The 16,599-nt window shown below is 34.0% G+C and overlaps 1 protein-coding gene across 1 annotated transcript in view; it reads left to right on the top strand.

Moving 5' to 3' along the window:
- magi1b (membrane associated guanylate kinase, WW and PDZ domain containing 1b) overlaps positions 1 to 16,599 on the top strand; it is a 181,387-nt gene that overhangs the window by 70,492 nt on the left and 94,296 nt on the right. The window contains 1 exon segment of the mRNA XM_051122511.1: positions 14,557 to 14,673. Within this exon segment, the coding sequence (XP_050978468.1) occupies positions 14,557 to 14,673 (117 nt within the window).

Here is a 16,599-nt window from a genome sequence, read left to right as displayed (position 1 = left end):
TACTTTTTTTTTTCTTTTTTTTAATTTAATTTTATTTTTTATATTATATATATATTTTGTTATTTTATTTTTCAGGTGTTGTAGACCTCTTTGTATTGAACATGGACACTTCTGTAGTTACTCTTATTTAACTAATTAAAGCAGAATGGAATGAATTGAAAATTGGGTTAACGAGTTAAAATTTAGCATTGAACTTAATATCATTCCCAGAAGATAATTTTCCATTATAAACATCAACTAGTGGAATTATACAAAATATATGTTGGGAAAAAAAGTGAAATTCTACCAAAATGCAACAGTGTTTTACACCATATGACATCTTTTATTATTATTATTATTATTATTATTATATATTTGTTATATACTATGTATACATTTTAATAGCTAAATAATTTCTGGTTATTGTTGCAAATTAAGATTATATTGCAAATATTATTTATTGCAAATATTATTGATATATAAAACTTAAAATTAAACTTAAATAAAGCTAAAAAAGTAAAAGCTACTAAAAATGACAAAAACACACAACAAAAATTACACCTTAACTAAAATTAAAATATAAAAATATATTTTAGGTATCCACAACTCTCTCTCTCTCTCTCTCTCTCTCTCTCTGTAAACATTACTTACACTATCAGAAAAACAAAAAAAAATGTATTTTATATTTTTACATTAACAATGCAATCAATATACTTTTTGTTAAAGCCAAGTTTGACTCTCAAGTGTTTTTAAGCATTTTACATTTATTCCAAAATAATAATTTAAGGCAGTAACAATTTAAACATTATATTTTATTTGTGAACTTATGTTCAGCTATTTTTTTTTTTTTTTAAAGTTAACTTTTAACTATTTCTGAATTTTTCAAATCATTAGTCATCAAAGCTTGGTAAATATTGAGAATATACAGAGATTTACTTTTAATTTCACCAAGCTGATTACTCACCAAAAACTCCCACAGATCATGTTTTCATGCCATTTTAAGTCTTATTTTTGATTTTGACATTACAAAGTGGTTTTATCTAAGTGTGAGTTGTTTACTTACTTTTTAAAATTAGTCTTTCCATTAACGCCATTATATTCATTCAGATTTATGAATGCGAAACATGCACAAACACAAGAGGCGGGATTTATCGCATGAACCAATCACAGCTGATCATAACCAGTCATATCCAATCATATCGCATTGGAGGCGTCAATGGGCTCAGGGGAGGCGAGAGAGACGCGTATAGTTTGTAATATTGGCGTTATATATAAAAACTTTGCATTGTGTGAAGTCTGTGGTCAGTATCCGAGTCAGTGAAGATCCTGGGCACATATATAGTAACAAACACCCTGTAGATGATAAATGCAACCCAGGTCAATCCATTTCCACCTGTTTCTGCTGGCTGTCTTATAAATCTCCTTTTGTATTGTCCTGAAAGAGCCAGACTCTTAAAGCACATGTAAGGTTTGGCCTAATGAGGAAATATTTGTAGGCAGACAAACAATGATGCTAAGCTGCTTTAACAGCCGTTCCTATCAAGCATAGAATGCAAGCTAGCAGTGTTAATAGGCTGTGCTAATTAATTGTGTTACTTCACACCGGGTGTTCAGAGTCTTAATGCTTCTCTGTTAATCCTATCAGAAGGGTCTGATTTGTTTGGCGGCGTGAAAGTTTAATTCGGTTGTCTGATGCTTGACTGGATTGAATAAGGAAAGCGAAATAATAATAATAATAATAATAATAATAATAATAATAATAATTATTATTATTATTATTATTTTTTTAATAAATTGCGTTATTGGTTTTACTCAACTTGTTGGACTGAACTAACTTATCGCTAATTGAAACTTTTGTGAAAATCATAATTTTTCAGTTCTTTAAAGAAACATTTATTTAAAATAGAAATGTTTTATAATTTTATAAAGGTCTTTAATGTCACTTTTGAACAATTTAATGTGGTCTTGCTGAATAAAAATTACTTTTCTTTTAAAAAAAGTCTTGCTGTCCGCAAACTTGTACCAACTTGTGCTTCTTCCAAAAGGGCAAGATTCCTGAGTTTGTGCTTCTTCGAGATCCAGCAAAGACGTTAATGCATTAACATTGACACTTTCACCCATAAAACACTCTGATAACCCCAACAGTCAGACACAAACACAAAGGCCAGCGAAGCTAAAATGCCTGTCTGATGCCTGCAGTCAGAGAGGACTAATATAAACGACAGCTCTATCTGATCAACACTGCATGTCTGAGATGAATCATTGGAGGCATATTTTCTGCCCAGAGTGCTGGGAATCGATAAAAGTAATCTGGAATGTGGTAAACAATTTCACTTGCTACTGGAGAGAGATGTGGCCGTAAAGTGTCTCTGTCTTTTTTATCTCATACGCTCATTTAAAATCCTCAGGATGAGCGGCGATAGGCTGCGAATGTCATAAATTCCAGCGCAAAGCAGTACGTTCCTCATCATAAATGAGAGGTTAACGTGACGCTGTGACTGCACTTACACTACCAGTCAAACATTTTTCACAGAAAGACTTTCAATTTTTTTTGGGGGGGGGGTTCTGCTCACCAAGCCTGCATTTATTTGATCAAAAATACAACAAAAGCAGTAAATATTGTGAAATGTTTTTACTAGTTAAAATAACTGCTTTCTATTTTAATATATTTTAAAATGTAATTTATTCCTGTGATCAAAGCTGAATTTTCATTCATCATTACTCCAGTTTCATTACTCCATATATATATATATATATATATATATAAATATATAAATAAAAATATATAAATGTTCTTTGAATAAAAAAAAAATCTTTGAATAAAAAAAAGGGGGGGGTTATAGAAATTAATACTTTTATTTAAAAAATGAATGATAAATAAATTTATACTGTTACAAAAGATTTCTGTTTCAGATAAATGCTGCTCTTCTGGAGTAATGATGCTAAAAATTGAAATCACAGGAATAAATTACAGTTTAAAATATATTCAATTAGAAAGCAGTTATTTTAAATAGTAAAAAAATATTTTACAATTTTACTGTTTTTGCTGTACTTTGGATCAAATAAATGCAGGCTTGGTGAGCAAAATACATTGTTTAAAAAACATTAAAATTTGTACTGTCAAAAATGTTTGACTGGTAATGTATATTAAACATTACTGCTACATTTAACACAATTAAATTAAAACATTTTTTCAGTAATACTAATAAATTATTTGTGTGAAATGTAGTGTATTTGGCTAAAGTGATTAATTCACAAGCCTATATGATTTTTATCTATCTATCTATCTATCTATCTATCTATCTATCTATCTATCTATCTATCTATCTATCTGTATCTGTATCTATCGACCTATCTATCTTTTTTTTTGTGTGTAATAGCAGTTATTTTGCTCATATGTCAAGTATAATGAAAACACATGTTGTTTTTATTTTATTTATTTTTTTTATTGTATTGTATCTTTTTATATTATTGATTGCAAATATTTAGGGTTATTATGTTAACTAAAACCTTAATATAAAACTGAAATTAATTGTATAAAAACTACATAGGCATATGTAATATATAATTATAAACAGTAATATATATATATATATATTAAAATGATTTATAGAGCTCATTATTAACTGTTTGAACAGGCAAACAATGACTACAGGTTAATAATCATATACATTGTGCTTGTTACCGTTAACCACCAGTAGGGGGCAGCAGACTTAAACGTCAAAGCTGGATGAGTGCTGCTCTGACCAGCGTTGCCATGGTGACAAGGCCCAGTGTGATGCAGGCCAGGCGTAATGGAGGGAAACAGAGAGGGCAGTGTAGAGCTGAGAAAGAAACGAGAGCAGAATACCAAACAGACGCCTGTTTACAGACCTCATACCTGTTTTTCACAAAGACTCTTGGACACATGGATCTACAGAGCGGCATCACACTATCTGGGCGTTTTTGTCGCAATGCGTTCGTAAAAACAGCAGCACCACTGAGTTTTTAACCTGTGAGACTGCATGTTTGTACCAATTACTTAGATTTGTGTTTTGGATGTAATCCATATATTCATATAATACTTTGAAATCAACATTCATGTATTTTTCTTCAAATGTTTACAGAATTGGGAGGTGGAACTGAGGTGATGTCTATGTGTTTTAGCAGACTGATCTTGTAGATGATGTCTAATAAGGGAAGACTCATTAGATGACACTGACAGCCCTACAGGTCTGTCCACAGGCTGGCTTTGAGCATGTTTTAAAAAGATGGTTAACTATGATCGAATATATATGTATATTAAAATGAAAAATACATAATAAAAATCTATATTTTTTTTATATATATATGTATATATATATATATATATATATATATATATATATATATATATATATACACATACACACAGTTTATAAATACTTGATTTGTTAATTGTTAAAATATCCAAGGCATTTCAACAAAAACCTTTTTGTGGAAAACACAGTAATTAAAATTAGACAACAGTAACCACTGTAGCATAAAAGAAGATTAAAACTAAAAATTTTGGAGGGTTAAAGCTGTAAGAAATTGGTAGGAAGTGTAGAGACTCTTGCTTTGAATGACTTCAGCACATCTGCGGGTGCAGGTGCATCACTAGTTTCTCAGACTCTCTTCCATAGTTTGGTAACTGTAGTGTGTTTCTTAGCCATAACTTTGTGACCTAAGATTTTTCAGATATTTTCAAGCAGGTTTAGATAATTTTTTTTACACCGTTTCATTTTTTTACTCTTCTTAGCTTCGAGGAAATGCTTTACCTGTTTTGTGTGACGGGGGCATTGTCTTGCGTGTAAATTGCAGGCTGATTGGGGAGATGCTTGCAGGGAAGGAACTGCATGTTGCTAAAGGAGGTTCTGATAAACATTTGCACTCACCTGCCATGTATCTGTATAAGAATCCCAACTCCTGCTGCACAAAACATCCCCCAAACCATGACGCTTCCTCCTCCACCTTTCACTGACTTATTAATGCACTTGGGCTTCAGTCTTTCCTCAGTTTGATGCTGAACAAAATGAATCCAGACCCAAATAAACTAAACTTGCTTTCATCACTAAAGTGAACTTAGACCAGTTCTCCTCTCTCCACACAACATGCTCCTCAGCAAAGGTGAGCTTAGCCTTTTAATTCTTTCTACTGATGAGAGGTTTGGTCACTGTAGAGTGCGCTTTCAGTCCAGTTTCTCTTAAAGGTCCCGAGACGTTTGATTGTACCCTGTTCAGCACTGAACTGGCAAGCACTCCCAGCTGCAGTGCTGAACCGATTCCCCATCGAGAGTCTCTGCATTATCCTGTCTTCTCATGCATTTGTCTTACTTGGACAACCAGCCATTTTGGGAGACTTGAATGAATTAGTGTCATTGTAAACCTGCAGTTTTCAAGAAATTGAGATTTGGAATGACCAACTTCTCTTGCAGTGGCTGAAAGGGTCATTACTTTGGCCTTTATCTGGACAACCTCCTGTCGCAGGGTTTCAGTCTTAGAGCAGCTCGCCATCTTGCAATCTCAGTAAAAATTGGAGGAATGCTGCCAGTAAAGGAGAAGTTCAATTCCAGAACAAAAATGTACAGATAATGTACCCACCCCCTTGTCATCCAAGATGTTCATGTCTTTCTTTCTTCAGTCGTAAAGAAATTGTGTTTTTCGAGACGTTTCAGGATTTTTCTCCATATAGTGGACTCCAATGGTGTCCGCGTGTTTGATCTTCCAAAATGCAGTTTAAATGTAGCTTCAAAGGGCTCTAAATGATCCCAGTTGAGGAAGAATGGTCTTACCTAGCGAAACAATCGGTTATCTTCTAAAATTTTTTTATATATATTTTTTTTTAATTATACTTTTTAACCTCATGCTCATCTTGTCTAGCTCTGCGTGTACTCTGTGTAATCCGGGTCAATACAGTTAGTGTATGTCGAAAAACTCCCATCTCATTTTCTCCTCCAACTTCAAAATCATCCTAAATCGCTGCGGATGTGTTTACAAAGTGTTTACAGTGTTTACAAAGTGAACGTGCAAGGAGGGTCAATTACCCTTTACAAAAAAAGGTAAAACAGCGATGTAGGACGTTTTTGAATTTGGAGGAGAAAATGAGATGGGAGTTTTTCAACATACCCTAACTGTCATGAATTGAGCGTTTGAGGTTATAAAGCATATATATTGTAAGATTTTTTTTTTTTTTTTTTTAAGTAATTAACCAGTTGTTTTTCTAGATAAGACCATTTGTCCATGGCTGGGATCGTTTAGAGCCCTTTGAAGCTGCATTTAAACTGCATTTTGGAAGTTCGAACTTGCAGGCAACCATAAAAGTCCACTATATGGAGAACATTCTTGAAATGTTTTCTTCAAAAAAACATAATTTCTTTACTACTGAAGAAAGAAAGACATAAACATTCTGGATGACAAGGGGGTGAGTACATTATCTGTAAATTTTGGTTCTGAAAACTTGCCAGGTGCCAGATTAACACCAATAACTTTGAGGTATCTGTAGGTGTTCTTTAATTTTGACCAATTCTTTTTCAAATATCTCAATTAAGTGTTTTTATACTGTGCTTCAGAATATATATATATATATATATATATAATATAATAATATTTTTATATAATAATGTAACAATGTTAGCCAAATGGTGCTCCACACGCCTAACCTCAAAACTGTTCAGACGGAATTGGAATGTGACTTTACACTGGCCCGAAAACCATCAAGTGCCTTTCGTCATTTCAGAAGTCTGCTGCACGCCACTGGTTAGACTGTGTGTGTCAGGCACTTTTTTACTTATCTGTCAGGCACCAGTTTTTTTTTCCAAAAGCCTTTCTGAACAAAGTTATATTTCCTGCTTTCATGCACAGGCAGAGGAAAATGTTCAGAAAGTAGCTTGACTCCAAAGAAATTTGCAAATCTGACAGTTCTTTCATTTTCCATCTCCAAAGCCAAGTGAGTAAAACAAGACTCCGTTCAGTTACTGGATTTCGTTTTTTCCTAGAACTTAGGGCTGGCGTCAGCTGGCAGTGATGTTTTTGAGTGCTACCAGGTCCTGTATTCACACGCGCACACGTGCGCTCACTCGCATGTCGTCGTTGAATGCCGAATGCTTTGTTTGATCCAGTAATCTCTTCTAAACACACTGTGCTTTAGCTTATTCTGATGGGCATTGAGATCCAGCAGGTAATTGAAGATACATCCCGGCTACTGAGACAGTTGTCTTACACACTTGCGTAAATGCAGATACACACGTACTGGAATTAATCCAGCGTGCTTTGGCTGTCATGTTAAGTGGGCGCTTGCAGTTGGGAGCTTATCGGTATCTCTGCCAGGTGCAGTTGGTTCGGTAGCAATTTGTTCTCTAATTATCTGTTTTAGGAGGGATTTGGGGCTCGGACACCAAATGGTGTCCCCCATACCCCAATACACAGATCCGCATGCGTTAATATACTCAGCCTCAAAGAGTGACTTATCCTTCCCTCTGAGACACCAGTTCTTGGTCTGTTTTTGGAGAGCGGTGGGGTAAAATACAAATAAAGACTCAAAAAATAAAAACTCAGTGCTGCTACTTGTTCAACTTCACACAGGATTATAGACACACTAAGCAAAAAGAAACCAGTCAGCCTTGTAAGATAAGATGTGCACCACTGGGCCGTTGTAATTTCTGTCTAGAGGGTCTGCATAAATCAGCAGAGAGTCAGCAAAATGAAGCAAAACTGCTGGCCTAACGACGTATCTCATACAGCTGTTTGAAAACTACAGGATGAGTTAGGTGAAAAGCTTAACATTTAGTAACAATAATCCTCTTTAAAAAACACTGATGATTTATTTATGTTCAGGAGTCATTTTGCCATGTTTGGTACTTTACTTCGATTTTGTGGTTCTCTATGTGCTGGTATTTAATTTCTCTTTTTGTGTGAATAATGTAGTTATTATCGGTTTTAAGTTATGCTGCTCCCCCATTTGAAAAATATCTTGTAATCATATTTTTTTTTTCCACAAAACACTTGTTTCCTTGAAAAGGTGCTTTTAGAGCTGTTCTCTACTCTGCACTAAATCCATTTCCATATCACTTACAACACACGTAATAACATTATATCTTGTGTAATCTACTCTCTGTGTGTAAAAAGTGCATGGTCTGTGTAACATGACACCCTAAACATTTTAGTACACTACATTTTTTACACTTTTTTTTTTTATTCACCAGAGCAAATAATGCGCAGTAATACAAGGCAATATTGGGCTTTCTTCTTGCTTGACTTTATTTTAGTTTTTATAGCACTCTATGAAATCCCTTTTATTTTTTCCAAAATTCCATTTTACTGTTTTCCAAATTCCGTTTTTTTCATTTTAATTTTTTTTCTAGATTGAATTAAATTAATTGGGTAAACTGCTTAAATTAAATTTTATTAATCAAAAAGTATGTCTTAGTAATTGAAATGATGTAACTTGCACAATTTAACAGCAATGTATTAAAAGTGTAATAAAAACGATTATTTCAGGGGGCTATGAAATAGCCTATCTTTTATTTTTCCTTAAATTCAGTTTTATATTTACCAAATTCTGTTTTCCAGAAATTTTCTGGATTTCTTTTTAATGGTTTCATTAAACTTTAATAAACAAAACCATCTCCAAATAATTGATTTAATATATACAAAAAAATATTAATTTATTTATTTTCCAGAAATACTATGTTATGTATTAATTTTTTTTCTGGTGAATATTCCTTAAAAATAATGCTTCAATAATAATTTTATTATTAGTAGTAGTAGTAGTACTATCATTACATTAAGTCATATTCTGTCACAATTTTTTCAAGTTAAACCAAACTTTTATTTTGACAGGTTGTTGAGAAGAGCTTTAAATTTCTGTGTATATGATATGGTGATAGTTCTTTCTCAAAAGAAATGGTGAAGAGCCCATTAATTGACTTTCAGAGAAGTTCTAGAGTTTGTTTATGTGTTCATGTACTCATGTATTGAGGCGGCAGAGGCTGAAATCACTACGAACATCACGCCATGCTTCAGTATGTGTGTAACAAACAAAACCACGCATCTGCACCCTTCATTCGCACAGAAACACGCAGAACATGCAGGATTCATTTTTAAATAGTCTCTTTATGGCCTAATATTCACAGACACTAGTCCATATTGTGTTTTGATTTCAGTGTACTGACCTACTTTTTATTTATTCATCCAAAATTTAGCGAATTCCCTGACATTCCCCAGTATAAATGTATGAAGTTCAGCAATTCTATGCACGTTTCCTGCATTGCAGAAATCATAAGGCCCTGTTTTTACTACCATATTCATGGCAGCCCTCTTTCAACTTGAAAACTATTGTTATAGATTATAGAGGGATTGTGGTAGAACATTTTGTACTCAACAACCTCCATGTTAGTTGCAAATACCCACACAAACCACCGGCCATCACATTACCTTGGTAGTAGTGGCATAAGCTACTGTAAACCCCTCCAAAAATTAAACAAATAAACTGTCTGCCCCCTGGCATCTTCTTACAATCTCTCTGTTTTCACATCTGTCTCTTGGCCTCACCACTGCAGGGCAAGATCTTAGATCTCCTTAGGTTTTTCGTTTGTCGGCCAGGAGTCCATCGTTGGCATTGAGTCGGACTAGCAAGCAGCTAATTGGAATAAAGTGAGTTTGGGATGATGGATGGGGGTGGGTGTGTAGTCTGGCTGTTGTAGGTTTGAGTAATGACTCACAACCTGTTGCAGGGATTAATTCACAGCGGTATGCCGCGGCGCTAACATCAACGCCAGACTGCACACACCAACTCAACAGGAATTTCACACTCGCATATTATTCCCGTTTTAGTTCTGAAAAGGCAGTCTAATGGGTTTCACATCGAAGTGTATTTTTAGCCTTGGATGTGGCTAGATTAAGAAACGATCCTCCAGAGGTTCAATTAGAAGAGAAGAGCTCGTTTCTGACCTTCTAGCTTGAACATTGCCTGGCAGAGCTGTTACTTGTTCTACAGCTAATTGTACAGCCTGCTCAACATGGTGGCTGTAACACAAACTGTGTGTTAAATGTATACTTGTGCAATGTGTGCAACTGTCTCTGCTGTGTTTTATAAATCTGTTTTTTCAGTTAATTGATGAAAAACCTTCTATGCAGTGATTGAAGGTCCATAAACGCTCTGGATTTGAAGACCACAATATTATATGTGTTTAAAGGGATGATTTACTCACCCTCAAGCCATCCTAGGTGTATATGACTTTCCTCTTTCAGAGTTGTATTAAAAATTTCCTTGCTCTTCCAAGCTTTATAATGGCTAGTGAATGGTTGTTGAGATTTTGAAGTCCAATAAAGTGCATCCATCCATCATAAAAAGTACTTTTTAATATATCTATATACACTGCCCTCCAAAAGTTTGGAAACACCCTAGAAAAGTGGGGTTTTGGACAATATAATTGCCAAATATTGGCATGAATCCTTTTTAATTTGTGATAATTTTGCACTGATAAGAGACAACACAAACTACGAAAACATATTTTATTACATACAGTTTATACATAAACTTTTCCGATTCATCAAAATATCCACAATTAGCAGCTATTCAGTCGTTGACGCTATTAAGATGTGCTGACCCAAAAATCTTTTAAAAACCTGGGCCAAGGTTTCTTTTCTTTTATTTTAAACAGACAGTAGTACAAATTACAATTTTCCACCTACATGTGAAAATACTAAATATTATAACAAATTAATATCATATATAGGCTATAAAATCTACAGTACATATATGGAATAAATACTTGAAATATATTTAAGTTAGTTAACTGATAGACAAGGGAAAAAAAACTGTGCGACATGTAACGTAGCCTATATTTGCTGAGATTCAGTTCAGTTTTGTGACAGAAAGGAAACTCAAATGGCAGAAAGCGACATTCTATTTGTTTTTTTGTTTAAGTTGATTTTGCTGGTATGAGGAAAGTTGAAGTAATCGCGCCGGCACACACAAACACAAAATATATCAGTTCCAGGCTTCTAGCATTGCTAACTTGACAGCGCAGTTGGTACTTTATCAAAATAAAATTCAGTGAACCAAACATCAGCGCGCCCGCCTCACTGTGTCACCGTTAGAACGCGATTGAAATACAAAGTCTATAATTTACATAATAAATAATAGTTGAGCAATAGTTTAGCATATATATATATATATATATATATTTAATATAACTCTGAATGTATTTGTCTGAAAGAAGAAAGTAATATACACCCACACCTGGCTTGAGGGTGAGTAAATCATGGGTTAATTTTCATTTTTGAGTAATCGATCCCTTTTGTGAAAAATATTGAAAGCATTTTTTGTTTTTCTGAACAATTCTTTGTGTTTTCCTTAAAATTGAGATGTAACAAAGGTAGCAACAGATCTTTTATTCTGTATTATGACTTGCATTTGAGTGAAACAAATTACTGATAAAGAAAAAAATGTAGGTTTTAATTTTGGTTCTATTTGTCGGTTACTGATGGAGGCAGCTCTGAATGCAAGCTTGCAGTCGATTGTAAGAGATGGAGTAAAGTATCAGAAAAATCATGCACAAGAGAAGAAACCTGTTGTTTTGATTAATTATTAGAAAAATGAAAAATAAATAGGATCATTCAACAGAAAATCAATAACATGCATTTATGAATTTCCATTCCATGCTGACTTTAAAGATACATAATGACTCTGGATTTGCGGACCACAATTTTAAATCTATTTCTTTTTTACAAGCAATATTGAATGCATTTTTGTGGTTATTATTATTATTTTGAACACACTATCATGAGAGTAAAAATTTATATTGAATTACTTGGCGTATTGAATTACTTCGTAGAAAAGGACAAAAAGATTCAGATTCTCCCAAAAGTCATCCTCCAAACATAAAAGATAAACAAAACTAGTTTTTAACATTTCTGCGAAATGGTTATCTAGGGAAAATTGCTGTAAGTGCTTATTTTTTAAAAGCATGTGCTTGAGTTTGTTTTGTCCATCTCAAATAGGCTGTTTTCATTCTCTGAAGGGGACTTTTGATTCGTTAAACTGTTTTGATCTCATAAGTGCCCTCTTCAGTTAGTTCATTTGGACTTTTTGTTCCATTTCTTAGCTTGAGTTGAACGCAGAAGTGCTGATGTAGTATCAGACTCCTCTAGTCCACACTTATCTTAGTCAGTGTTCTGTACAAAGGTGATCTCGGTTCTCTACAAAACAACAGCACTTTAATGACTAGGACTAGGTGATGATTCTAAACTGGAGTTAAGCTTTAGATTTAGAATTTATTGTGAAAAACTGTTGTTCTTTTAGAATACAATGAGGTTTTGCATCTGTTATGCACCCTCGAATAGTCCAGAGTGGTGTGAACTTTACAGTCGATTATTACCTGAGAGTCTATGCTGGTTTATGTCGCCCAAGTTTGCATTCGTAGGAGAATTTCAAGTGTAGAGGGCGGCATTTGGGACTTGCAGCACTAAGTATTGCCATGGCAACCAATTATGTATGTTCATAAACTTTAAAAATGCGGTTTCATTTGATCAACGACAGACTACAGAACGAGCGAGTGAGAGAGAAGCTGATTACATCATTAGGCATTAATGAGTCTATCTATTCAAAAGAATTCTCCAGAAATGCAATATTCCCATTAATCTGGGTAAAGGGAAGTCCCTTGAGTCACTTGTGCATGTGAGAAATTCGAGTGTTTGTGGGAAGGCAGTGCCGGCGACTGATCTGGCATTGGTGCGGGCACCCAGCGGAACCACATTAACACATAAACAGCTTTTGGCTATTGGCATCTTTTTGAAATGGTGCTGGGTAAGCGATCTGTGTCTTCGAAACAGATGGTGGAGCTGAGGGTGGGAAATGTTTCACATGGCCCACTCTATTGCTTGCACTGGGTTGAGGTGGCAGCCAGGTATCCCCATGAGTGTGAATGGAGGTGTGCTACTATGTGTTAATGTCTCATAGATTACAGTTTCACACCCGTGTCCACAATTAATATGTTTACAAATGTGTTTCATTTGTCATTGAGTACCATTTGAGAAACATAGTTGCCAGACGTACTTGATGCAAACATAAAATAATAATATAATTGGACCATTCTAAGCATTTATACAGTAGTGTGTTTTTTTATGTTTATTTTTAAAGCAATCTCTTATGCTAACCAAGGCTGCATTCATTTAATCAAAAATAAGTAAAATTGAATTGAATTGAATTAAAATGCAATAATTTAGTGCTGTCAAATCGATTAATTGTGATTAATCGTGATTAATCGGATCCACGTTTGTGTTTACATAAAATATGTGTGTACTGTAAAAACTTTAAATAAATGCACACAAATATATAAAAATGCACGGTACACACACATATATTATGTAAACACAAACGTTTATTTTGAATGTGATTAATCGTGATTAATCGATAATGTAATTGTACCATTCCAAGCATTTATGCAATACTGTTCATAAGTTTGGAGAAGTATCTTATGCTCACAAAGGATGCATCCATTTGATCAAAAATAAAGTAAAAACTGTAATATTGTAAAATGCTATAATTTAGTGTTGTCAAAACGATTAATCGTGATTAATCATGATTAATCGCAAAAAGTTTGTTTACATAAAATATGTGCATACTGTAAATACATACAAATATATAAATATGCACAGTACACGCACATTACACACAGTATACAAACTTGCAATGCGATTAATCACGATTAATCTATAGTATAATTGTACCATTCTAAGCAGTTATTCAGTGAAAGTTTTTTTTTTTCTCTCTTATGCTCACCAAGGCTGCAATTATTTGATCAAAAAAAGTGCTACAATTTAGTACTGTTAAATCGATTAATTGTGATTAATCACATCCAAAAATAATAGTTTGTGTTTACATAAAAAATGTGTGTACTGTAAATTCTCTAAATAAATGCACAAAAATACATATAAATATGCACAGTACACGGACACATATTATGTAAACAGATCATTTTTATTTTGGATGCGATTAATCGCGATTAATCAATAATATAATTGTATCATTCTAAGCATTTATTCAGTACTGTTCAAAGGCTGCATTTATTTGATCAAAAAAGTGCTACAATTTAGTGCTGTTAAATCGATTAATCATAATTAAGTGTGATTAGTCCAATCCAAAAATAAAAGTTTGTGTTTACAGTTGTGCTACTGTATATTTTTTGTAGAAACTGTGATACTTATTTTTTTTAGGATTCCGTAATGAATAGAAAGTTATTTTATTATTACATTCATTAGTGTCTCCTGTATCCCAAAGCTGTCCACTTCTTCCATTTGCTCTCCAAAATGTATTAAAACTACTACTATATGAGACCACTGCGCCATTCTATAGGAACATAAATCCTAACATCCAGGTTCATCTTCCACCCACAAATATATACCTGCTATGATCATATTGGCCATTTTAGCCTTCGTTAACACATTAGCCACTAGCAGGAACTTTTATACTTTGCTGGTAAAACAATAAGTCAGAAGCAATCTACACAACTACAGATATCTGCTGAGTTTGCGTATGATTCAGCATCAATAATGTGTTCCTTCCTTTGTTTTTCAGGAAATAAACTCAATAAGGACCTGAAGCACTACCTGAGCCAAAGGTTTCAGAAATCCTCTGCTGACTATGAGCTTCAGCAAACTATACGTGACAACCTCTACCGCCACGCTGTGCCTTGTGAGTACTCTTTTTGTTTCTGCTTTTCTCGAACCCTAGTGTGTGTTCTGTTCTCTTTACTGTACTCTGCTGTATGTTGCTCTCCTTCTTTCTATTGTATTCTTTGCTAAAGTTCATATGCAGAAGCTGTTTGTGCAACAAGGTGAAGCCTGGACTGTTTGTTCTGAGGCGGTGGAAGGGAGGACGCCGTCAGTATTCACAGAAATCCTCCTTTTGATTGAGTAGGTGGCAGCCATGTTCTTGGAGAGGTGTGATGAAATAGTGTGTGTTTTTGTATTTGTGTAGAGGAAGAGAGTATTGGACATGTGTGCGGATGAGTGGACGTGCTACGATTCTATAAGACAGATGTTTCTAAAAGTCCAGATAGATTTTCCCTTGTGTCTGTCTACAGAAATGGGCAAAGATTTTCATGCATTTCAAACCAGTAATGCTGTATTTTTGTGGTTTTACACAATTTTAAGATGTGTGTGTATAGAAAATTGACATGCCACCTGGTACATATAAATGATCTGACACTTAAAGCTCTGCTGCAAAACCTGGTGAGCTGTCTACCTAGACAGTATTTTAAAAGAACAGTTCACTCAAAAATAAAAATTCGGTCTTAAATTACTCACCCTCATGTTGTTCCAAAACAGTAAGACGGGTTCATCTTCGGAACGCAAATTAAGATATTTTTGATGAAATCCGAGAGCTTTCTGACCCTGCATAGACAGCAACACAACTGACATGTTCAAGATCCAAGGTTCAATGCGTCATGGTACTCAAGTGAACGTGCGTCAAAGACTAACACAATCGAGAGGAAATTCTTGAATAAAGTTGTTATTTTTGTTTTCTTTGCACAGAAAAAACTTTTCTCGTAGCTTCATAACATTACAGTTAAACCACTCATGTCACATGGACTTTTTTAACAATGTCCTTACTAGGGCTTATTTTGGTAATCGAATATTCTGATGATTATTCTGATGATTAATCGAGTAATCTGATAATTGTAATTTTTTTTTAGTAATAAAAATAGACCTAAGTGAACAATAGCCTTTAAAATGACTTAAAATACAAATATAATAGCAATGAGGCAATAATAATTAGTTCAAATAAAGTATTAAAAGCAAGTAATCATATGGCTTCATTGAACAAAACTGTTAAAATACATAATGTATTATAAACAATTTAACAACTTTGTTTAATGCATTATAAGATTGTTTTTACACTTTACTGCACAATCTAATCCTCCTTTAACATTGACTTGACAATATTTAATTCAAATGTCCACTTAATCTTTAATATTTGGCCACTGTCATTTCTTGAATATGTAACTCAGAGTGAGGGTTTAAACTTTTATTTTAAAATTGTGATGAACAGTTAGCATATTGAGAAAGATAATGACATATTCTCCTGTGTTTGGTTAGGTTTATAAATGATTTACCAAATCTGATGAAATGGTGCGCGTTGTGTTCCCAGATGAACGTTATAATAAACCCAATCTCACAACAACTTGCAGAGATGGAGTTTACGATGCTCCACACATGTAAATGATAACACGCATGTATCTGCATTGCATACATTAGGGCTGCACGATAAATTGAAATGAAATCGCAATCACGATTAATCAAAAGCTGCGACTGTCATGCGTATCTTTCAGTGAAGCACGGTTCTGTGATCAGCAGCAAATCTCCATACGAAGGCCAGAGGGCGCTCTTGCACGGAAACTCCAAATACACCCAAAGAAGACACTGCAGCTGAATAAATAGAAGATTGAACTGCTTTCATTGATTCAACATGATTAATAAATACACGGCTACAACAATGTATGGTTTATCTGAGTTCTTTTTATTATAATTTTCTTATAATACAGTATATAACAATGCAGTGCCTTTATCACTGCTTAGAATACTATGAATACTATTCGTGCCTTATTCTGTGTAAAAA

Source organism: Labeo rohita, chromosome 11 (genome assembly GCF_022985175.1).
Source record: "Labeo rohita strain BAU-BD-2019 chromosome 11, IGBB_LRoh.1.0, whole genome shotgun sequence".
Lineage (NCBI taxonomy): Eukaryota > Metazoa > Chordata > Actinopteri > Cypriniformes > Cyprinidae > Labeo > Labeo rohita.
This window is presented reverse-complemented; position numbering and strand designations above follow the sequence as displayed.